Source organism: Lithobates pipiens, unplaced genomic scaffold (assembly GCF_037356315.1).
Source record: "Lithobates pipiens isolate NorthernLeopardFrog02 unplaced genomic scaffold, aLitPip1_a1.2 Scaffold_1, whole genome shotgun sequence".
Classification (NCBI taxonomy): Eukaryota; Metazoa; Chordata; class Amphibia; order Anura; family Ranidae; genus Lithobates; species Lithobates pipiens.
Genome location: NW_027507685.1, coordinates 36,297,512 through 36,323,278, shown reverse-complemented (window position 1 = coordinate 36,323,278; position 25,767 = coordinate 36,297,512). Strand labels below are relative to the sequence as shown.

Below are 25,767 nucleotides of genomic sequence, written 5' to 3'. Positions count from 1 at the left end.
TGAGTCTCAAGTGGGGGCTATCATTCCCTCACTTGACTCACAGCCTCTGAGGGGAAAGGACTGGATCATCTCCGCTTCTACCCCCCCCCCCCCCCACTCCCAGATAGGGTACAACTTACTGTGTAGATTTTCCATACCAACCCCCAGAGTTAGCCAGTGTTATGACTGATTTCTGATTGGGACTCTAAAACAAAGTTAATACTGCAGCTGCAGGAACAGATTCACAGGACTCAATCACTGTGTTTAAAATGTCCGTTCAGTGTCAAAATTTATTATTACATGTTATTTTATACATAGATAAGAAAGGGGTGGTGTGAGATGTTATTAAAAACTAACAAATAGAAATATGTTATTAAGAGCTAAACAAATAGAAATATATTATTAAAAGCTAGCGAATAGAACAATTGCAAAAGTAAAACAGTGAGAAGGGAGGGGGGAGTAGAGAGTGTTTAGTAGGAGAGGTTTCTGTGTGTTAGGTGAAGGTTACAGAACACTAAAGCAAAGGAGGACAAAATGGAGTCTCTTGTGCTTAAATGAACAGTACAGTGAATGTCCATGTCATTTCCCTCCTTTTGTTTATTTGACACCATTCTTCTCCGCGTTACATTCAGCCGATTGCTGGTAACTCCTGTTACATTGGCGCAGAGAGACGGCGTCCTGTTCAGCTCTCTCCTAACTTTCTCACAATAATGGGTTCATCAGGGCTGGTGGACCATTTGTCAGTACAGCGGGTAGTCACACGGAGGCACAGCCTGATGAGGAAGTAAATGACAAATATGAGAAATAGGAACATCGCAATGTAAGCGCCTAGTTTCTGTAACCATGTTGCTATACCATATAAAAAGTCACCAAAACCTCCTAAAGCCTTAAAGGGGTTCCATCCATCTTTAGCAATATCTCTGGCCTTATTCTGTAGTTCTCTTATCTTAGCAAGATGTCCTTTTATAATGTCCTCATTATCAGAAATGTATATACAACAGTCGGTGCGAAATAACTTACACATCCCACCTTGAGCTGCAGTGAGAAAATTCAGCGTTAATCTGTGCTCTAATACTACTTTTTTAATCTGAGCCATTTCTTCACTTAATAAACCTATATCAGTGGTAGTAAGGTTAATAATCTCATCTACAATTCTAGTGTAATTATTTATTCTTTTCATTGCTTCAATTCCCCATCCTGTCCAGGAAGGGAACCATGACCATGCCATGTCGCCTTCAGTGAACAGCTCTCTTTTGAACACTAAAGGGTATTCTGGACTTTGATCTGCTCGCACTGTATCTTTGCGAACAGCCAAAGCAGGTGCTAACTTCCCAATATAACATGTACCTGTAACATTAGCAGGAAGCCAGGCGTAAGCTTTATTTCCACATATATAATATAACCCTCTACGTATGGACGGTATGCCTGCGCCTAAGAAACTGGAAGCAATAACATGGAATCTCAGGTAACCGATATTTTCACATATTGGGAACTGTGAACAATTTGTACTATAAAGGGTTCTATTTAGTTCTGGATCTGGGATATAATAATATTGACCATGGTTTCCTCCATAAACTGTAATCTTTGCCCTGGTGCAATCTGAATTGCCCAACCGTGTACATTTAGTGTTAAACGGGCATGTAATGTTTAAACAAATCTGTGGAGTGTCTATCTGTTTCGAAACCATCAAAGTTACTGATCTGTGCTCATTAGCTGTGGAGACGATGTATGAGCCATTTATTCTGGTCCTGTTTAGATCAGTGAATTTGAGAGGCATTGCTATCATGGGTATTGTTCCTGTTTGGGGATGTAAGTGAGAACACACCCAGCAGTCACTAGCGTTGCTATGAGTTGCATACAATTTTAACATTTGTATGAAAGGGTTATGTTTCCATGTCTCAGTTCTCACAAACAACAAAAAGAAAAAGAACAACATCATCATTTTTTCAAAGGATATCATCACTTCAGGATTTTCTTGCAGTGACTGGCGTGAATCCAGGAGAGCTTTCCTTCCAACTTGACTGCGGAACCGGTTGTCAAAAGCACCAAATGTGGTCCGTCAAATTTTGGTTCTAGCGGCTTTCTGACGTGTCGCTTGACCACCACCCAGTCACCTGGTTGGATTCTGTGAATACCTGAAACAGAATCTGGGTCGGGGATAGATTTATAAACACCTTCATGTATTTTATTCAAAGTTCTTTGCAAAATCTGAACATATTCTAACAGACTAGAGTGAGAAGCCTGCAACTGTTGGGGAAAATATAGCCCTGTTTTGGGTGGCCCTCCAAATAAAATCTCATAGGGGGACAGCCCATGTGGTTGTTTAGGGGTAGTTCGTACAGAATATAGGGCTAATGGCAAAGCTTCCACCCATCCTTTTCCTGTATCTGCTTTAATTTTTGCACATCTGTTTTTCAAAATTCCATTAAGTCTCTCAACTTTGCCACTACTTTGTGGATGATAAGGTGTATGGAAAGCTTGCTGTATGTGAAGGGCTCCCATTACCTCTTTCATTACTTCCCCAGTAAAATGGGTTCCTCTGTCACTCTCAATAGTTTCAGGAACTCCATATCTACAAACTACTTCATTCAAAATTTTCTTTGCTGTTGTTTTTGCATTTGCTTTGGCTACCGGCCAGCACTCTGGCCAGCTTGAAAACATGTCAATACAAACTAAAGCGAACTCATAGGTGCCTATTCTGGGCATCTGAATGTAGTCTATTTGAATTCTTTGGAAAGGGAAAAATAGGGAAATCTGGCCTAGGAGAATGCTTTTGGGGAACATGGACAGGCCTCCCTGCATTGTACAGAGCACAAGTGAGACATGAAGCACAAAACCTGGCTGCAAATGCACTAAATCCAGGTGCTATCCAATAGCAGTCAGTAAGTGCCACCATCGCGCCCTTAGCAAGATGACTGACGCCATGTGCCAGTTGTGCTAAAACTGGGTACAAACTCCTGGGTAGACACCACCTGTTGTCAGCGCTCCACAGGCCCTGCTGATTTTGGGTAGCATTACATTTGTTCCACTTATCCTTCTCTTCATCAGGGGCCTGGTTCTGCAACTGAATTAGAGTTTCTACATCCCACTGCTCTTGATGAGGGGAATCTGTCCCCGCTACCTGGGCGACCCCTACAGTGGGTGTGACTCCCAATGCCATAAGGGCAGCATCCTTTGCCGCTTGGTCCGCTAAAGCGTTTCCTCTGGCTGTCATGTCATTTCCCCTTGCATGCCCTTTTACCTTCAAGATGGCAACTTCTGCTGGTTTCTGAAAGGCCTCAAATAGCCGCTCTATGAGTTTTGCATGTCTCACTGGCTTCCCTGCACTAGTCAGGAAATTCCGTGCTTTCCAAATAGGCCCAAAATCGTGAGCGATTCCAAACGCATATCTGCTGTCAGTGTAAATGTTTCCCCTTTGATTCTCTAGGAGATGACATGCTTTGACTACAGCACACAACTCCGCTTCCTGTGCTGACATCTGGGGTGCCAATGCCTCCTGGTGTAAAATGGTGTCTGTAGTAGTTACAGCAAAACCTGTGTGTGGCTGACCATCATCGGTGTAAAATCTGGAACCATCTACAAATAAGTGTGTGTCACAATCTGATAAAGGCTCATCTTTTGCTGGTGTGACAGAGGCCCTTTCTACCTCCATCAGAGCCATACAATCATGAGAAAAACTCTCTGATTCTACATCAGTACCATTTGTTGCATCTTCCTCATCAATTATAGGAAGAAGAGTAGCCGGATTTAAAGTAACACACCGTTTGATTGTTAAATTCGATGGAGCAAAAAGAGCAGACTGGTACTTGTCAAATCTACTGGCAGACACATGTCTGGTATTTACTTGATTCATGATTTCCTGTACTGCATGTGGCACATACAGGATCAGAGCAGAATCTAGTACAAGCTCAGTTACTTTGTCTAGCAGCAAAATGCAGGCTGCTATGGCTCGCATACAACTGGGGGAGCCTTTAATGACAGGGTCTAATGAGGCTGATACATACATCACAGGCCTCTGTCTGTCTCCATGTAGCTGGGTGAGTACACCTGCAGCAAATCCATTGACTTCATGACAGAACAACGAGAAAGTCTTATTATAGTCAGGAAGTCCAATGGCGGGAGCTTCAGACAAAATTTTAATAAGCTCCTTCATCTGCAATTCATTTTCCCATGTGAGGTCGAAAGGGTTTCTAGTGGTAGCCTCATATAGAGGAGCCATAAGTTCTGATGCATTTGGAATCCAGTCCCTACAATATCCCACTAACCCCAGGAAGGCACGTAGTTGCCGTACATTTCTTGGCTTTTCAAATTTTTGTAGAGTTTTAACTCTATCTGGGGTTAGGTGACGGATTCCATGTGAAATGCAGTGACCCAGGAAGATCACTTTCTCTTGGCAGTATTGTAGCTTATCTTTGCTAACTTTGTTGTTACTGTTTTAGAGAAACATGAGAAGGCTTACGGTTTCTCTGCTACAAATGTCTTTTGTATCAGAACAAATAAGCAAATCGTCTATGTACTGAAGCAAGACTGTGTTTGGGTGTGAGGGGGACCATTGGTCCAATACCTGCTTTAACGCAGTATTATATTCAGAGGGGCTACTCACACAGCCTTGGGGCAATCTTGTCCATGCTAATTTTTGGGCGTCATTGGTAAACGAAAAGATATGCCAGCAATCTGGGTGCAGAGGCACCGAAAAGAAAGCATTTGCAAGATCAATCACTGTAAAGCAGGTGCTGGAGGCAGGTATTCCACTTAGTAAAGTGTGGGGATTGGGCACAATCGGGGTATCTGCCTCAATTATTTTGTTAATGGCTCTCAAATCATGCACCATGCGGTATGTCACCTGCCCACCCTTCTTGTCTGGCTTCTTTGCAATTGGGAACAGGGGTGTATTGACTTGGGACTTAATTGGTACAACAACCCCTGCGGCTTTCAGTTGAGTGATTTGATCCTTTATCCCCTCAATCTGAGCAATACTCAGTGGGTACTGTTTAATCTGTGGGAGATGGGCTCCTGGTTTAATTTTTATCATGACTGGGGTGCAATCCAGCAGACCTACATCATATTTGCTGGTGGCCCATAATTCAGCAGGAATCACTTTCAATTCTGGTGGAAATGGCGGAGTGGAGTCTTGAATTAAAAATACTCCACACGCAGTATTTAAAACTTCTCCTGACAGACTACTGACCACTTGGACTCCTGTAGGAGTGTAGTCTATGTTTGCTAAAATTTGATTCAAAATGTCAGCTCCCAAAAGATTGGTAGGAACTGTGTCTGAAACTAACACTTTAGTGACAATTTCTGTTTGCTGTCCTAGCCTGAGTTTAAGTGGCTTGGACTCAACCAAATCAGTAGAGGTCCCGGTTAGGCCAACACCAGAGATAACATTTGTAGATAATAATCCTGGAGGTAAGTCCTCTATATTAAAAACACTTCGGCTTGCACCAGTATCTATTAAACAGGTTAATTCTGTTTCTCCTCCAGGATAGGGGAGTTCTCGTAAAAATACTTTTACTCTGGCCTCGGGACCATTGTCTCCCCTATTTAACCACTTTCAGACCGGACCATTTTGCTGGTAAATGACCAGAGGTCTTTTTACACTTTGGCACTGCGCTGCTTTAACTGGTAATTGCGCGGTCATGCAATGTTGTACCCAAACAAAATTTGCGTCCTTTTCTTCCCACAAATAGAGCTTTCTTTTGATGGTATTTGATTGCCTCTGCGATTTTTATTTTTTGCGATATAAACGTAAAAAGACCGCAAATTTTGAAAAAAAATGATATTTTCTACTTTTTGTTATTAGAAAAATCCAATAAACTCAATTTTAGTCATACATTTAGGACAAAATGTATTCAGCCACATGTCTTTGGTAAAAAAAAAGTCAATAATTGTATATTTATTGGTTTGCGCAAAAGTTGTCACATCTACAAACTAAGGTACGTTTTCTGGAATTTACGCAGCTTTTAGTTTACGACTGCCTATCTCATTTCTTGAGGTGCTAAAATGACAGGGCAGTACAAAACCCCCCCAAATGACCCCATTTTGGAAAGTAGACCCCCTAAGGAAATTGATAAGAGGCATGTTGAGCCCATTGAATATTTTATTTTTTTGCCTCAAGCGATTGAATAATGACAAAAAAAAAATTTTTTTTTTTTTTTTACACAAAGTTGTCACTAAATGATATATTGCTCACACATGCTATGGGCGTATGTGAAATGACACCCCAAAATAAATTCTGCTGCTTCTCCTGAGTACGGGGATACCACATATGTGGGACTTTTTGGGAGCCTAGCCGCGTACAGGGCCCCGAAAACCAAGCACCGCCTTCAGGCTTTCTAAGGGCGTAAATTTTTGATTTCACGCCTCACTACCTATTACAGTTTTGAAGGCCATAAAATGCCAAGATGGCACAAAACCCCCACAAATGACCCCATTTTAGAAAGTAGACACCCCAAGCTATTTGCTGAGAGGCATGTTGAGTCCATGGAATATTTTATATTTTGCCACAAGTTGCGGGAAAATTACAAACTTTTTTTTTTTTTTTTTTTTTCACAAAGTTGTCACTAAATGATATATTGCTCATGCATGCCATGGGCATATGTGAAATGACACCCCAAAATAAATTCTGCTGCTTCTCCTGAGTACGGGGATACCACATATGTGGGACTTTTTGGGAGCCTAGCCGCGTACGGGGCCCCGAAAACCAAGCACCGCCTTCAGGCTTTCTAAGGGCGTAATTTTTTGAGTTCACTTCTCACTACCTATTACAGTTTTGAAGGCCATAAAATGCCAAGATGGCACAAAACCCCCACAAATGACCCCATTTTAGAAAGTAGACACCCCAAGCTATTTGCTGAGAGGCATGTTGAGTCCATGGAATATTTTATATTTTGCCACAAGTTGCGGGAAAATTACAAACTTTTTTTTTTTTTCACAAAGTTGTCACTAAATGATATATTGCTCACGCATGCCATGGGCATATGTGAAATGACACCCCAAAATAAATTCTGCTGCTTCTCCTGAGTACGGGGATACCACATATGTGGGACTTTTTGGGAGCCTAGCCGCGTACGGGGCCCCAAAAACCAAGCACCGCCTTCAGGCTTTCTAAGGGCGTTACAGTTTTGAAGGCCATAAAATGCCAAGATGGCACAAACCCCCCCCCCCAAATGACCCCATTTTAGAAAGTAGACACCCCTAAATTTAGGGGTACACTAGTGAGACTAGGTAATAAATGGCGGGTGCCCTGAAACTATAAAAAAATAACTAACCAACCAGCGTCACCTGTAACAGTTATATGGTGATCACTGGTGAAAGGGTTAACTAGGGGGCAATCAGGGGGCTTTATGCGGTAGTATATGGGGGTCCCTGGCGCTATAAAAAGCTGCGGCGAACCTAAATACCTACCTGCCTAACTAGCGTCACCTGTGACACTAATACAGCGATCAGAAAAACGATCGCTTATTAGGCTGGGTTCACACTGGAGCGATGCGGGAACGCCACGAATGCGCGGCGGGTTCCCGCATCGCATGCCTCCCGGCGGCAGTTCACACTGCCCTATGCGAACTGCTGGGAGTGTCAGTGAAATGTTAATGACACCCCCAGATCAGTTCGCATATCGCAGTGCGATCTGCAAACTTGGATCGCATGGTGTGAACACCCATGCGATCCGATTCTGCTGCGGACCAAAAAAAGGGTCCCGTGCGAGTTTGCGGCGGGTGCGGCGGGTGCGACACGAATTCAGCCATACTATCTGTATAGCTGAACTCGAATCGCACAGAGATCGGATGTGATTTGCACTGCAGTGCGGTGCGAATCACATCCGTTCTCATAAACCGCTGCAATGTGAACCCAGCCTTAGTGACACTGGCGACGGGGGGTGATCACGGGGTTAAACCTTTATTGGGGGGGTTAGGGGGGTACCTTAGAACTAAAGGGGGCTAACCCTAACTGCCCTAACAGTTATTAGTCACAAATGACACCTGCCGGGTGATCAGGGGGTTAAACCTTTATTAGGTAATAAATGGCGGGTGCCCTGAAACTATAAAAAAATAACTAACCAACCAGCGTCACCTGTAACAGTTATATGGTGATCACTGGTGAAAGGGTTAACTAGGGGGCAATCAGGGGGCTTTATGCGGTAGTATATGGGGGTCCCTAGCGCTATAAAAAGCTGCGGCGAACCTAAATACCTACCTGCCTAACTAGCGTCACCTGTGACACTAATACGGCGATCAGAAAAATGATCGCTTATTAGGCTGGGTTCACACTGGAGCGATGCGGAAACGCCGCGAATCCGCGGCGGGTTCCCGCATCGCATGCCTCCCGGCGGCAGTTCACACTGCCCTATGCGAACTGCTGGGAGTGTCAGTGAAATGTTACTGACACCCCCAGATCAGTTCGCATATCGCAGTGCGATCTGCAAACTCGGATCGCATGGTGTGAACACCCATGCGATCCGATTCTGCTGCGGGCCAAAAAAAGGGTCCCGTGCGAATTTGCGGCGGGTGCGGCGGGTGTGGCGGGTGCGGCGGGTGCGGCGAATGGCTGAACTCGAATCGCACAGAGATCGGATGTGATTTGCACTGCAGTGCGGTGCGAATCACATTCGTTCTCATAAACCGCTGCAATGTGAACCCAGCCTTAGTGACACTGGCGACGGGGGGTGATCACGGGGTTAAACCTTTATTGGGGGGGTTAGGGGGGTACATTAGAACTAAAGGGGGCTAACCCTAACTGCCCTAACAGTTATTACAGTCACAAATGACACCAATGCAAAAAAAAAAAAAAAAAAAAAAAAAAAATGACATTGGTGTCACTGTGACTGGGGGGCAGGGGTAATTGGGGGGGTGATCGGGGGGTAAAGGGGGGGTGTGAGTGTGCCTGGCATGTTCTACTGTGTGTGGGATGTGTTGGTGCAACTCACTGATCCGCTCTCCTCCGTGTCGGAACGAAAAATACCGACACGGAGGAGAGAATACATCACTTCCTCTCCTGTGTTTACATTACAGGAGAGGAAGTGATGTCACCGGGGATTTCCATTCGTCGGGAGCGATCGCGAGGGGGTGGCCATGAATGAATGGCCGTCCCCTCGTCCGGGATCGCTCCCGAACGAAAACCGACCGCCGCAGGCACCGGGCGGGGGCCCGATCGGGCCCCCGACCCGCGGGAGGCAAAACACGTACATCTACGTGCTTATGCCTGCCCGTGCCATTCTGATGACGTACATCGGCGTTAGGCGGTCGGCAAGTGGTTAACATGATTGATACTGGCATGCCATTTTCCTATGCCTGATCCACTGCTTTTGGCAGAGAACTGGGATCAGCATTAGGTGCCTCTGAGCTCTTTTCCAGTCTACGGTCAGGAAGATGGCAGTATTTGGCTATGTGTCCTTCCCCATCACAATTGTAGCATATGATTGGTCACCGATTGCCACGATTTCTGACATTGCCTTTACCTCTTCCTCTACCTCTCTGCTTCCCCACATACATAACCTTGGGTTTGCTGTCTTTTTGGTTAATCCTGTTTTCTATGGATAACAGGATAGGCAGGACGTCTCGAATAGACATATTGCCTGCCTCAGGCCTTGCTGTGAACAACTTTTCTTTCAACTGGGGTATTAAACCATCAAGAAACCTTTGTTTCACCAGTTGTGTAGATGGACTTGCAGTTTCTCCCGCCTTCTCTTCCTCTATTTTAATGCCTGCTTCCTCAGCCATATCACTTAACCTCCTCCAATAAGCCCCTGATGCCTCCTCTTTCCCTTGCTTGGCATTCATAAATTCAGCATGTCTGGTTTGTCCATATATTTGGGGCAATTTTTCCTTCAATTTCTCACAAACCTCCCGTCCACTAACCATCTTACCTAGATTTTTGATGTCTACACCACATTCTTTAAGTATATAACCAGACATGTTGCTTCCCACTGCTTTAATAAGAAGCTGATGAATGTCAGTAGCAGAAGCCTCATATGCTTCCTGTGCAGCGCTAAGTTTGTTTGCAAACCCAATTGGATTCTTTCTAGGGTCTCCCAATCCCTCTAATATGGATCTCATATCTTGGGGACTAAAAGGTACATGCCATTTAATTTGAGACTTACTGTCAACAGCATTACCTTCAAAAACTAATTGGGTTCTGACAGGATAAACTGCAACAGATTGATCTATGACCGGGGCAGAAGGGGCGGCATCTCCCTTCTTTCTCTCTTCATCTTGCTGCCACAATTTGGAAATTATGGTTTGCTCCGGAAGTTCAGACTCTATCTCTCTTTGTCTGGCCAAAGCCTTAAGTTCAGAGAGATCTAGTTTTGCATATGTGCCTTTGGATTTATGCCAATCATCTGTTTCTAAGATTCGAGCCAAATCCCTCTTTGTAGGTTGATATGGGGCTGTTAAACCTCTGCTCTCTACTATATTGCCCAGCTCATCTTTTGTATGTTCCATGTAATCTAATTCTTTTGCTTTTGTGCGTGGACCCCTTAAAGCCAAACTGGCAGCCACATAAGGTGGGGGGTCCTCCTCTACAGAGTCTTCTGGCCAAACGTAGTAAATTTGGGCAGTACTTTTATTAAACATCTCCATCAAGCCAGTTTGATTTGCTACTTTAGCTTCTGTCTCCCATGTGCAAGCTATTCTCCACGTTCCTTCACTGCACAGTAGTGGGCCATAATCGTGCAGAAAAGTTTGCCATACTTGTAAATCAAAAGTCCCTTCAGATTTTAAAGGTTTAGCTGTTCCTTTTGTCCATTCTACCCATTTATCTAGGGGCTCAGTATAGGCGGAACCGTACCTTCGGTTCATATATTCTCTAGCGCTCATCTTGCGCTGGGCATTTTCTGAAGGCTTCTCTCCCTTCATTCTCTTACTTAAATTAATGCCCATAATGACTGGCCAGTCTTCTCTATCTGTGCCTATACACTCTTGCCTCTAAAACAAATAGTACAGCAAATCTGCAGATTTACAAGAAAAGTCTCCACTTATCTACGTGGATAGAAGGGGTTTATGACAATAGACAAAACACTCATTAAGAGACCCTCCTCGTCTCTTCTCTTCTCTGAGTTTTATCTGACCCTACCATGCGCCTCTGACCCAGGTCGCCCACAAGGAGTCAACGCAGGGAACTGCAGAGGATTCTCCCTATCCACACACAGTCCAGCCCGTGAAGGGGGACACAAACACATTCACACACACACGTTACCCAACCAGAAAGGTCCGAGAGTGGTCTGGTTTCCTTGAGAACCGACAGATAGGATACATAGGAAAGGCAGAAATATAGCAAGCTTAAGGACAGCTTACCTAGCCGGCATTTAGATGTCTGCGTTCCCGATGATCCAGATCAAAGCGCGGTTCCTTCTGGAAACTCTGCCAATCTCCTGGCTGGCTCGCCAAAACTGTTATGACTGATTTCTGATTGGGACTCTAAAACAAAGTTAATACTGCAGCTGCAGGAACAGATTCACAGGACTCAATCACTGTGTTTAAAATGTCCGTTCAGTGTCAAAATTTATTATTACATGTTATTTTATACATAGATAAGAAAGGGGTGGTGTGAGATGTTATTAAAAACTAACAAATAGAAATATGTTATTAAGAGCTAAACAAATAGAAATATATTATTAAAAGCTAGCGAATAGAACAATTGCAAAAGTAAAACAGTGAGAAGGGAGGGGGGAGTAGAGAGTGTTTAGTAGGAGAGGTTTCTGTGTGTTAGGTGAAGGTTACAGAACACTAAAGCAAAGGAGGACAAAATGGAGTCTCTTGTGCTTAAATGAACAGTACAGTGAATGTCCATGTCACCAGTAACTCTCAGCTTTTGGATTTGATTTTTATTGTGAAATAAAAAAATGGAGCTACTGTGCAAACTCAAACCAGTGGTCCATCCAATAGTCCATAAGTCATTTTTTTAAGAGTGAATCATTTGTTTTTAGACTAGTTTAGTCATTTCTAAATTTCTAATTCTATTCCACAAAGGCCCTCCAGTCCCACCTGGGGTGCAACTTGCCAAAGATTTTCCATACCCAGCCTCAAAGCCACCAAGTAACTCTCAGGACCCCAGCTCCTAGAAACAATAGATCAATTGCCTGCAGCTGAGACCGGACCCACAGATCTGACCATTATACCTTTTCAATCAGATGCCCAGAATGTCTTATTGCCAAACCATAGCCACAGACATAAAAAGGACCCTAACAGAAAACTTACATTCTATCATCTCAGACATATTGAAGATAGAAAAGGGAAGAGAGTAGATTTTTATTGGGTTTTGAACAAATTTTGCACTGACATAACAAGGATGTATCAGGTATAGCAAACATTTAGCATCAAAAGATGTCAGTTAACATACAGAGTGAGAACATGATAAGAACTGAACATGGAATAAAGTAAAACAAATAAATATTGGTAAGTTTCTTGGACAAGTGCTTCCTTAGGTCACCTGTGAAGATGATAATACCATACCATACTGATCCAAATATGTGTTTGAGTTACCTGAGCAACTTCTCCCACTTTTTATTCTATACATGCGCTGTACTTAGCTTAGGTTTTATACCATTTGGCCCACAGAGCCCATTATTGTTGTTCCCGAAGTTATTGGGTTTTATTTGTTGTGATCAGAGGTTCATATGTGCAGTGTGTTTGGGTCAATGTAATGACTTCAGTCAATTATGGAGGGATAACTGTTTTCTAGTTTGGTCAGTGATAGTCTAGCTGCCAGAAGTATATGTATAACAATCTTGCAGTTTTCCAGGGGTGATAAGTTTTGTGTTTAAGTTAAGAATGGCTAAATCTGTGGAAGCTGGGATAGGGGTGCCTGTGACACTGCCTATTAGTGAGAACACATCTTTCCAGTATGTGTGTAGGTTTCCCTTATATTTTGCTAAAATTGTCGGGGTTAAGTACCACCTTTGGGCTATTTTATTGTGTCAATTCCCATAGGGTTACACAAGAGGTGGCTTTGTATATTGATTTAAATGTTAGCGACCATTGAGTCGGTGTAAAGCTAGATCCTAAATCTTGTTCCCATTTAGTTAGCGAGGGTAGTTTCATTTTTTTCTCATAGCACAGGGTAAAGGATCAATATTCCTTTAGTCAAGTTTGTGGGATAATTTAGGTAGGTCCATATCCTTACGGGGATGGAAGCCCATATTTGATGGTTATGTTGGAGGCAATATGCCATCTGGAGATAAGGATAGTATTCAGGAGTATTGATGGGCAAACAGTTTGGCCCGAGCATAAGTTTGGGCAGAATTTTCGTTGTTCGGACGTTCAGCAAACATCTGAACAATGGGGTCGTTCAACCGTTTGTTCGGCCCCCTGAACTGACTTCAATACATTATGGCGCTGAACAGTGCATTGCAAGCCCTAATTGGCTGAAGCAGTAAACGCTTCAGCCAACTGGGGCACAGAGAACTGTCAGAGTCATGATTGGACACTGTCATCATGACTTTATCCAATCATGGCTCATGCCCGCCCACAGTATAAAGTATTCTTTCAATGACAGCCATTTTCAGTGTGATTTTTGCATTGCGAGAGATAGAACAGGGCTCTGTTCAGTGCTATTAGTTAGTTATTGTTCTATACTCTGCTATTTTGCTTCAATTGTCAGTGTAGAATATTTGTTTAGTGTCAGTCTAGGGATAGTGTGAGTGTAGTGAGGAGGACCATCATTCAGCTTTGCATAGTGTGCAGCTAGATTAGGGACAGCTCAGATAGTTTCAGTGTAGTGTAGTGACAACGTGTCAGTAATATTTACATTCGTGTATAACTAGAGTAGGGACAGTTCCGATAGCATCAGTGTAGGGACGGTTGAACACCGTCTATTTGATTGCCAGTTTAACTCCATTTACTTCTGTGTGCATTACTGCCAGTTTAACGCCATAACGTTTTGTGTGCATTACCGCCAGTTTAATGCGATATAGTTTTGTGCGTTACTGCAATTTTAACTCCATTTATTTCTGTGTGTGTTACTGCCAGTTTAACACCATATAGTTTTGTGCGTTACTGCCAGTTTAATGCCATATAGTTCTGTGTGCAATACTGTCAGTTTAACATCATATAATTCTGTGTGCATTACTGCCAGTTTAATGCCATATAGTTTTGTGTGCATCACTGCCAGTTTAACGCCATATAGCCCGGTGTGAGTTACTGCCAGTTTAACACCATATAATTCTGTGAGTGTTACTGATAGTTTAACGCCATATAGTTTTGTGCATTACTGCAAGTTTAACATCATTTACTTCTGTGTGGGTTACTGCCAGTTTAACACCATACAGTGTTGTACGTTATTGCAAGTTTAAAGCCAATTACTTCTGTGTGAGTTGCTGGCAGTTTAACACCATATAGTTCTGTGTGCATTACTGCCAGTTTAACGCCATATAGTTTTGTGTGCGTTACTGCCAATTTAACGTCATATAGTTTTGTGCATTATTGTTAGTTTAACTCCATTTACTTCTGTGTACGTTACTGCCAATTTAATGTCATATAGTTCTGTGTGCATTACTGCCAGTTTTTAACACCATATAGTTTTGTGTGCGTTACTCCCAGTTTAACTCCATTTACTTCTGCGTGTGTTACTGCCAGTTTAACACCATATAGTTCTCTGTGCATTACTACAAATTTAACGCCATTTACTTCTTTTTTTTTTTATTTAACATTGTATTAACGCCTACAATGGGCAAATACATGTTAATACAGCCAGTATATATACATCAGACAACAATGTAAACATTATATAAATATCCATACAGGCATCTGCAAAAGTATCAAAGGGGCATAGAATTAATTAAGAATCAAATAATCTACTGTTTGGTGCCCTCTAAAGGGGCTAAAATACAAGACTTGGTTTGAACATTTTCCTATGTTCAAACAACAAACAAAAATAACACAGACAAAAAACATGGGGTTAGGGGTATAAAGGCAAAGGGAGACTTAGTTTTCATTGGTTCCGGATGGCCGAGGTGCTCAAAAGGTGTGTTTAAAAGTTAACTTCCATTTCCCAGAAGAGTCAAGCCTTCTACAGACAAGACAAACTGTTTCCACAGTTTCCAAGTTATATGATATTTTTCTTGTTGGTGTTTAGTAGTCAATACTATATCTTCCACTTTATGTAGCCAATTTGACACTGCAGGCTTTATCTGTTTTTCCAATAGAGCAGAATGCAGGACTTTGCAGCATTTAGGAGGTGTCTTAAAATAGATTTTTGATAGCTTTTGGCCACAATGGTGAACACATGTAGAAGACAAAAAGCCGTATCACCAGGGATCTTATAATCAGTAAACTGTCGTCCAAAACTGTCGTCCAAAAATGGGACAATTCAGGACAGAACCAAAATATGTGGAATAGGGTTCCTCTGCCCCCCAGACATCGCCAACAGCAGTCAGTAGTGTCAGGGTAGTACCGGTGTAAAAGATGGGTGGTGTGATACCATTTTCTTAAAATTTTGATGAAACGTTAAAGCGACTCTTAGTATGTGTTGTATTTGGGTGGGTGTAACTTTCCGGTGAATTTTTTTTGGAGACAAAATGACGAGTGCCCTAGGTGTAAGGCGGCAGGGGATTTTATCCACATGGTATGGAAATGCCCAAAGCTATTCAGATACTGGGTGTGGAAATAATAGACATGATAAATAAAAATTTTAAGACCACATTGGAACCGGCAGCCAAGATATGCCTATTAGGGAGCTTGGAGGAAGGTAGAGTCCCGTCTGGCACCATCAAAGTAGTGCTGAGATCCCTATTCCATGCGAGAAAATGAATCGCACAGAAATGGCAGGCACAGACCCCCCGTCTGTGAAGAATTGGGTTGAGACTGTTAATTCAATAGTTTGGAGAGAGAAAGTGGTACTTGTTAGGCAAGGTAACTACAGGAAGTTTGAGAGAATGTGGAAACCGTGCCTGGAAGAGATGGGGTGCCCCTTATAGGAGGATGATGTGGAGTGAACTCTTTTCTCCCTTATTTTCTTATTTTTTCTCCATGGAGGACAATAGTCGATTTACTCTACTGTATTGCTTTTTATATCTTGGATTGCTCCTCTTTTATCCTCTCCCGAGGCTTTACAATTAATTGAACTGCATGCACAAATAATGTTAAGGGGGTGTGGGTGAGGTGGGGAGGGTGGATGTGGGGAGGGAGGGAGGGAGAGGGAGGGGAAAGCAATAAATAGGTTTATGTATTGTAAGACACGGTATGATATTTTATAATGCTGTATTTATTACTGTTTTTCCTATTTGTGAAATAATAAAAAAGTATATATAAAAATAAAGAAATGTCTCTAATGACAGAGCGAACAACAAAGGGGAAAGCGCACACCCCTGTCTTGTACCATTTGCTATAAGAAAAGGGTCAGACTGAACTCTGTTGACTTTAACCTGAGCTGTAAATTGAGAGTATACTTTAGTGATCCAGCTAATAATGGTATCCCCAAAGCCTAGATGTCAAAGGACCGTGAACATATATTGTCAGTTCACATGGCGTCTGTGCTGAGAAAAACGCAGGGTGTATTGGTGGAGCTGGCTGCATGAAGTAGGTTAAGGACTTTTGTCGTGTTATCTCTAGCTTCCCTACTGGGAATAAAGCCCACCTGGTCTAGGTGCACCAGGTCCAGCAAGTGTTCAGCTATATGGGTCACAAGGATCTTTGTAAATAGTTTAAAATCAGCATTTAAGAGGGAAATTGGCCTATAGCTGCCACACAAAGTCAGGTCTTTGCTTTCTTTCGGGATAACAGAGACATGTGCCTTCAAAGTATCTCTATGTAAATTTACATCATTACCGAGGCCATTAAACAAATTTACCATATGGGGACCTAAAATAGGGAGCAACATCTGGTAATACTGAAGAGTAAGGCCATGTGGGCCACGGGCTTTACCCAGCTTAATGGAACCTATTGCCAGTTCCAGTTCCTTTATATTTATTGGCGCATCTAGGACAGCTGTAATTTCCAGTGAGATTGCGGGCAGCTGAGAGGATTGGACATACTCATCCATTAAAGTTTGAGGCTTCATAGCAGAGGGTAAGTTGTAGAGAGATGTATAGAAGTTTCGAAAAACTTCCGTTATTTGCTTTGGTAAGGTAATCTTCTGAGCATTCAGGGACATAATATGTGGTATATATAATTGAAGTCGGTGTTCTCTGATTGATCTGGCTAAGGTTTTCCTGCATGTATCCTCATATTCATAACTAATCTTCCTACATCTCTGTAATACCGCTTTGGCCTTGTATCGTAATAAGTCATTAATCTGAGTATGAAGTGTATGAAGTGTAGTAAGTTCCTGTTCCAGAAGAGGGGAGGGTGCATGTTTGTGCCGACATTCGTTTGTAGCTTAATCAGAAGGAATTTGAGTTGTTTCTCCCTCTCTTTGTTGAGTCTGGACCCATGTTTAATAAGAATAACTGTTTAATAAAGATAACTGTTTTATGTGCCTCCCAAACCATACCCGGACTGCTATCTGGGGTTCGGTTCATCTGAAAACGCCATTTACTTCTGTGTGGGTTACTGCAAGTTTAATGCCATATAGTTCTGTGCTTCACTGTATGTTTGGAGCATTGCATTGCAGTATATTGTAGTGTATCCATGGAGTGTGTCTTTGTAGTGTGAGTACTCAAATTAAAGTGCACCAAACACTACTTTGCATTGATTAAAGTGCATCTACGTACAGATTTCCACTTCTTCTTTACATTTGCTTATAAGCACCGCCTCCTCCCTCACCAATAATGTCTGGGAGGACAACAAGGAGAGGCAAACGTTCTCTTGGCACTGTAAGTGGGCCAGCAACAAATGTGTCCACAGGCAAAGGTGTACATGGCAGTCAGTCTGCAGGCAGGGTATCATTTCCTCTGTTTAGTGAGTTTGCCCATGCTTTCCAGCCACAGCATGCAGAGGAGGTGGTGGGCTTGCTTACTAAACCTTCCTCATCCTCCTCATCCTCTGTCACCCAAGCAGAGACAAGTGTGGAGGAGATGAAGATGGAGATGGAGCTGATTATTATGATGATGGTGATGAGGTCACTGATGCAACTTGGGTGGCAGATAGAGCAGAGGAGGAAACTAAAGGTGAGGTGGCACAACCCCAAGAAGGCCGACATCAAGAAAGAATAGAGAACAACCACCCTATTCCATCACATTCTGCAGCTGTTATCTCCTGGCCCACTCCTCAAAGCTCAGCTGTCTGGGCCTTTTTCAGCACATCTGCAGCAGATCGCACTGTTGCTATCTGCAAACTGTGCCTCAGGCACATCAAACGTGGCAAAAATACCAGCCATTTGGGTACCATATGCTTAACAAAGCATTTAACATCCAACCACTCAGCCCATTGGCAAGAGCACCTAAAAGACACACAAAAGGGGCACAAATCTGTCCCTCCTCCTCTTCCTTACCAACTTCAGTCTGCCCCTGCTATACCGAGTCATTACCTCTCAGCAGCCTCCACTAACAGGGATGATGGTATTGCACAGAGTGTCCCAGGTCCTAGCAGCACATCTGCCAGCAGCACACCACCTATGGACTGTAGCTGGCAAATTTCTCTGCCCCATCTGCTGTAGCAGAAAAAAAAATACAGGTCCTGCCACCCACATTCCCAGCATCTAAATGCAAGCTTGTCAAAGCTGTTGGCTCTCCAACTTCTGCCTTTCAGCCTGGTGGATTCTGCCCCCTTCTGTGAATTCGCACAATATGCAGGTTCCCAATGGCTACTACTTTTCATGTAAGGCAGCTCTATCTCTCTACCATCACGTGGAAGGGAATGTTCTGGCATCATTGGGCAAGGCAGTCAGCCATAAAATCCACCTTAATGTTGACAAGTGGTCCAGCAAGCATGGGCAGGGGCGATATATTTCATTCACAGCACACTGGGTAATGCTGCTTGCAACTCGAAAGGATGCAGGACAGGGCTCTGTGCTGCAGTTTGTTGTGCCCCCACATCTCCATACAGCTGGTGGTGATGATTCCAGACCTGTGAGCTCTACCCCCTCCTGCTCCTCATCCACGACCTCCATGCTCTCCTCTGCAGAATTGCCCTATTAACATCAGGTACCCCCTAAGCGTTCAAAGAGCTATTCCATGAGTTAAGCTAAAAGGTGCCATGCAGTGCTTCAGCTGGTATGTTTAGGGGACAGGAACCACACTAGAGCAGAGATTCTTGCAGCTTTGCAGGGACAGGCCCAGAGGTGGTTTACACCATGCCAGCTGGAGCCAGGAATTGTGGCATGTGATAATGGCTCAAACCCCCTGTCCGCCCTTAGACAGGGAAAGTTGACACATGTGCCATGCCTGGCACATGTCCTCAATTTGGTAGTGCAGTTTCCTAAATACATATTTAGGGTTGCAAGATGTGCTAAAGCTGGCCAGAAGAGTCTGTAGCCATTCCAGGCAGTCATACACAGCCTGTACTCGGTTAGTTGAAATTCAGCTGGAATTTTAAACTTTTTTTATTGATACATGTCCCCCAGGGTAGACATATATAATATATAATGAAGCCATATCAGCCATTACTAATACTATGCTACTACCTGCATCGCACTCTCTAAGCAACTGTACCTGGTGTTTTCTATCTTTCAGAAATGTTTTGGTGACCTTTACTAAGGGTTGTAAATGGAGCGGTCAGGGACTCAACTCCACTAACAATGGGTCTACCGGGGGTATCACCACGAATGTTAGAGCTAGAGCAATAATTCTAGCCCTAGACCTCCTCTTTAACTTAAAACATGTAACCAGTAAAAATTGTTAAAGCATCACCTATGGGGATTGTTAACTACTTCCCACCCAGCCAATGTATATATACAGCCGGGTGGGAGCCTTCTACTTCTGACTGGATGTTCCTGAATGTCCTTCAGAAGTAGGGGGATTGTGCGTGCCCATGCAGCGGCGTGTTCCCGATGCGCTTGTGTCACCCGGACACAGCGCATCTCGGATCGGAAGGAGGGCTCTGTGATTGGCCCTCCTGATCACATGATAGCCATGTCCAATCACAGCTGTCATATGATGTAAACAAACAGCCTGTTGCTAGGCAATTGGCTCTCCTCTCCTCACGCAGAAGCCGTCGATGAGGAGAGGAGAGCAGATCGCTGCAGCTGGCTGGTGATCAGTGATCAGTGTTTTTTACAGCTTTTTACTCACTGATCACCAACCTAGTCTAAAACACAGTGTAAACACAATATCCCCACACATGTCCCCAAAACACACATGTCCCCAAATAATAAAAACACATGTCCCCAATAATAAAAACACATGTCCCACTAAAATCACATGTCCCAATGATTATCTGCACACATATGTCCGTGATCACCTGCACACATCTGTACATGATCATTTGCGTACATATGTCCGTGATCACACAAACCAATTATTATAAACTTAACAAACATTTTTTTACCATAGACATGTAGCAGAATACATTTTCACTTAAATTTATAACAACATTAAATTTTATTGGATTTCTTTTAAAATAGAAAGAAGAAAATATTGTTTGTTTTCCAAATTTACTCGCTTATATCGCAAAAAAAAACAAAAAAACTGAGTCATGAATAAATACCACCAAAATAAAGCTCTATTTGTGCAAACAAAATGATAAAAAATTCATTTGGGTACAGTGTAGCACGACCCCGCAATTTTCATTGAAAGTGTGAGAGCGATGAAAGCTGAAAATTGGGCTGGGAAGGAAGGGGGCGAAAGTGCCCTGTATTGTAATGGTTAAGTACTGAAGTTTGGTGCCATTCCACTAGCATGTGCAATTTTGAAGCATGATATGTTAAGTATCCATTTACTCGGCATAACATCACCTTTCACATTACGAGAAAAAATGTGGCTAACTTTACTGTTTTTTGTTTGTTTTGTTTTTAATGCATGAAACAGGTTTTTTTTCACAAAAAAAAAACACGTTTGAAAAATTGCTGCACAAATACCGTGCAGGATAAAAAGTCACAACTTGGTCTCTGATAAAAAAAACATATATAATATTTGGGGGTTCTATGTAATTTTCAAGCAAAAAAAGATCATTTTTACTTGGAGAGAAATGTCAGCATTGCCTGGTAGGCAAGTGGTTAGTAATCTAATAGAGTGATTTTTTTTGCCTGGGGCTATAAAGATGAAGCCACCGTGGGGTACAGTCAGCAACTGCCAGCAGACAATAGCACTGTTGTGATTTCTTTAAATTTGTATCACTGATCAAGGCTGGCAAGAAAAGCATTTGGAAATATTGGATTTTAATGCCAACAAAATTAGTGGCAAAAGAGGACAGAGGGCAGTGGTATGTCAGGTAGAATAGAGTAAAACAGTTTGCAGATAGCTGGCATAAGATCAGTTACTGTTTCAGGGATACTGCAAACTCACACATTATTGTGTCTGTTTCAGTTGTCTAAATCTTCAGCCTGTGCCTGAACCTGCAGAAAGTTCTCAGCGAACATCTCATGATATTTACTTAGAATATTATATGCTAGATTAAGCTAATTGTGCTTAATCTCTAGCCAATCTATACAGTTGCCCAGGTTTGCTAACTCCTGAGTGAAAATGTACATAGTTTTATGCAGCCCTATGGCTCTGAAGAGCCAGCCGTTGTCTCTGAGTATAGCCAAACTGTTACATAAAGTGTCCAGCCTGCACTGCACCATGCATGTGCCCCCTCTCCTTACAAGTTTAAGCATTCTTGTGCAACCTCTGCTATCAATGACAAACACAAGAAAAAATTGCACTGAGTGCTGAAATGCTGAAACGGTCTGTATTATCAATCCTCCTAATACATGTGGCAGTTTTGAACTGCAAAGAATTGTTACTTATTATTTATTATGTTTGTATTTTGCATTTTGCTTTATTGACAATAAATACAATATTTACAATTAATGTAACTCCTGTATTCCATAGCCACTCTGTTACATTCTTGGAGGGCCTGCTGCCATTTTCAGTGACCTCTCCAGCCTCCTTGCTAACTGGTTTTCCCTCCAGATATCTTGGTTTGACTGAATTCATGCCTTCCACATGACATACTTTACCTGCCTAAACTCCTGCACTGCTTCCAAGTTTTCACAATCTCTGTACTGAAACATATACTGTGAATAGAGTGAATAGAGTGGGTCATATTGAAAGTGATTTCAGTCACACAGAATGGCATGACAAAGGAAATCACTTTGTTTTCAATGGTGCCAGTCCACATCAATGCAAGTCAGCATGGCGCTATTATGAAAAAGTTTCCTATACTACTTTGGTGAGATGCAGCATGATTTTGTGCCCCATAGACTTCTACAGAGACCCACCAAAAATGCATTTTGTGGTGTGTTTTGCCTGCACTTTGTGTTTGTTTTTAGGACAGTCGCCCACCAGTGTCATAACAACCAGTGACTCATCCCTGCTGTCAATCAGTGACAGCAGAATGTAAACAAATGTGCTGTCAGTGAAAAAAACCTTCCCTTTTGGATCTGGTATTGATCTTATGAAGGACCACAGCCTGATGCTTGTTGGGGTTTGCATGCAGGGGGCTTGTTGGAATCTGAAAGCCTCATTTAGCAATAAGGGTTCCCCAGATCCCATCTTTCCTCATATAAATGAGTAGTAGAGTATCTCTACCTATTCACCAAACAAAGTACATAAATAAAAACACAACACAGTTTTTGACAAGTCCGTAAAAAAAAAAAAAACTCTCTCTCTCTCTCTCTCTCTCTCTCTATATATATATATATATATATATATATATATATATATATATATATATATATATATATATATATATATATATCCACATATATAGATATAGATAGATAGATAGATAGATAGATAGATAGATAGATAGATAGATAGCTAGATAGATAGATAGATACAAGCGGTGCCCGACTTACAAACAAGATACAGTCTGTAGGTTTGTTCTTAAAGGGGTTGTAAAAGTTAATTTTTTATTTTCTAAATATGTTCCTTTAACCACTTGCCGACCAGCGCACGACGATGTACATCGACAGAATGGCACGGGCAGACAAATGGGCGTACATGTACGTCCCTTTAAATTTGCTGCCCTGCCATCGGGAGCGCGCCGGCGGTGGCGCGCTCCTGCGCTGGTCGGGACCCCCGTGAGTCCGGTCGCGGGACCCGCGGACTCGATCGCCGCGGGCATCCCCGCGATCGTCTCACGGAGCGGCCGAATGAAGAAATGCCGTTGTAAACAGCATTTCTTCATTCTGCCTAGCAACTAGTGATGCTGATCTCTGCTCCATGTGATTGGAGCAGAGATCAGTGTTCACTAAATGAAAGCCCAACCCCCCCACAGTTAGTAACACACCCCTAGGAACACTTAACCCCTACACTGCCACCCACTGGTTAACCCCTTCACTGCCAGTGTCATTTACACAGGAATCACTGCATTTGTATAGCAGTGATTACTGTATAAATGACAATGGTCCCAAAAATGTGTCAAAAATGTCCGATGGGTCCCCCACAATGTCGCAGTCACAATAAAAATCGCTGATCGCCGCCATTACTGGTAAAAAAAAAATAATAAAAAATTATTAATAAAAATGCTATAAAACTATCCCTATTTTGTAAACGCTATAACTTTTGCGCAAACCAATCAATAATCGCTTATTGCGATTTTTTTTACCAAAAATATGTAGAAGAATACGTATCGGCCTAAACTGAGGGAAAAAAATGTTTTTTTATATATTTTTGAGGGATATTTATTATAACAAAAAGTAAGAAATAATGTGTTTTTTTCAAAATTGTCGCTCTATTTTTGTTTATAGCGCAAAAAATAAAAAACCGCAGGGGTGATCAAATACCACCAAAAGAAAGCTCTATTTGTGGGGAAAAAAGGACATCAATTTTGTTTGGGAGCCACATCGCACAACCGCACAATTGTCAGTTAAAGCGACGCAGTGCCGAATCGCAAATAGTGGTCTGGTCTTTGACCAGCAAATTGGTCCGATCTGAAAGTGGTTAAGGTAGTGCACTGTTGGTTCACTTACAGTTTCTTTCATTTTCCTTTGTAAATGCTTTTTTTCTGTGTGTGAATTTTCAACTTTTTGTAGTTCCTTTGAAGCCGTGATTTTGCTGCAGGGAGCACGCTCAAAAACCCGGAAGTTGAGAAGAACATACAGAGAGGAAAGGAGGAAGTGCTGATAAAGCCTATTTATCTAAAAATTAAATAAAAAAAAATGGCAGAAATAACAGCTAGATTAATGATCTATATAGCATATAGATCAGATATTGCACAAAAAAAAAAAAGAAAATTAGCTTTACAACCCCTTTAAGTTGAATCTGTTTGTAAGTCGGAACATGTACTTTTTTTAAGTGTAACTCCAGCCAAAAAAACAATTTTTAAGCTTTTTGGATAGCATAGGGAAGGGTTAACACCCCTGCAATGCCTGTTTTGCTGTCTGTGCTCCTGTTCAGAAGATTTCACCTCACTTCATGTCACTATGGATTTTGGGTTGTTGTGGAAACAAGGATTGGTGATAAAGCATTAGTGGAGATACCGTTTTCCCATAAAAACCCCATTCATCTCATTTGCCTGCGACAGGATTCACAGAGCGCTGCACCAAACATTGCCCAAAGACCAATCTCTAAGTGATATTGTACTATGCCTATTAAAGATACTCCAGGCATCCCGCAATACTCCTAATTAGGGATGAGCTTGATGTTCGGGGCAAACATAAGTTCGACTCGAACATCGGCTGTTCACCCACTCTCTGAAGTGCAAACATTATGGGGCTTTTGCGGCAAAATCGAGTGCCGCGGAACGCACCATAATGCAAGGCTAGATTGCAGTGCATTGCTGTATGATGACTGGCCAAAGCATGCACCTGACTTCCATGCTTTGGCCAATCACAGCGCGTTCTGCTAAGAGAGCCATAATTGGCCAAAGTCAGGGTGCCTTTGGCCAATCATGGCTCAGGGGGACTAATTTTACGCCCCACACTATATAAGGCTGCCTACATGGCGGCCGCTTGTAGTGTTGTTGGCATGGAGTTAGATTAAGCAGGCAGGTTATTCAGTTAGTGGCAGTGTATTAAAAAAAAAAATATATATATATATATATATATATATATATATATATATATATATATATATATACACACACACATACTCAAATCATCCAGATTGCATTTTGAATAAAATCTTTTTTGGGCTTTAAGGCTTTTCCTCAAGAGAGAAGATGGGATTGGGCCTTCTGTTACATTTATTGTCACTTAATAAAGCAACGAATACCTTTTTAAAGAACCAAAAGTAATCTTAAACCTTTATTCTGGCATTCGACATTTTCAAAAACGCATAGATACCTTAATCATACATAAAGCTTTCAAGACCTTAGAGATCTCTCCACACAGTTTCATTGTAAATCACGAATGAAAAATATGGGTCACTGAAGTTAAACTGAAGTTTTGCTAATTATCCGATGTTCCATTGTAAAAAGGCATTTTTAATAACTTTAAAAACTAAAGTATCATCATCGAGGATACCTGTGAAAACTTGAGCAGATTAATGTGAGAAGGCTTGTTGTATTAAATAATTTTCTCATTGAATTAATAATAGATTTTAAAGCAAATTATATACTAAACTGAAGCAATAAAGAAATTATTTTTACTTAGTAATTTATTTTGAAATTGTTATATAAATATCAGTGGAAAATTGAATCTTTGAAGTCATTCTAGTTATGGCATATTCATTTTCTAAGTCAGCAGATCAGAACTTTTCTCACTGTAGGACTTTCATTACATTTTTTTTCTTCCTACTTGTTTTTCAGCCACGTCAATTGTCTTATGGTGGAATAACAAGAACGTTACTGACACACATGTATGTCTTCTTACACTAAGAAACAAAAAAAA

At 42.1% G+C, this 25,767-nt stretch overlaps 1 protein-coding gene across 1 annotated transcript; it reads right to left on the bottom strand.

Moving 5' to 3' along the window:
* Positions 1-238: 238 nt before the first annotated feature.
* On the bottom strand, positions 239-11,772 carry LOC143989089 (endogenous retrovirus group V member 2 Env polyprotein-like). Its single transcript, XM_077489136.1, has 2 exons — positions 11,274-11,772; positions 239-2,126 (listed from the first exon to the last, which is right to left on the bottom strand). Exon 2 carries the CDS (start codon positions 1,937-1,939, stop codon positions 662-664), a length of 1,278 nt encoding a protein of 425 aa, XP_077345262.1. The 5' UTR covers positions 1,940-2,126; positions 11,274-11,772; the 3' UTR covers positions 239-661.
* Positions 11,773-25,767: the final 13,995 nt, after the last annotated feature.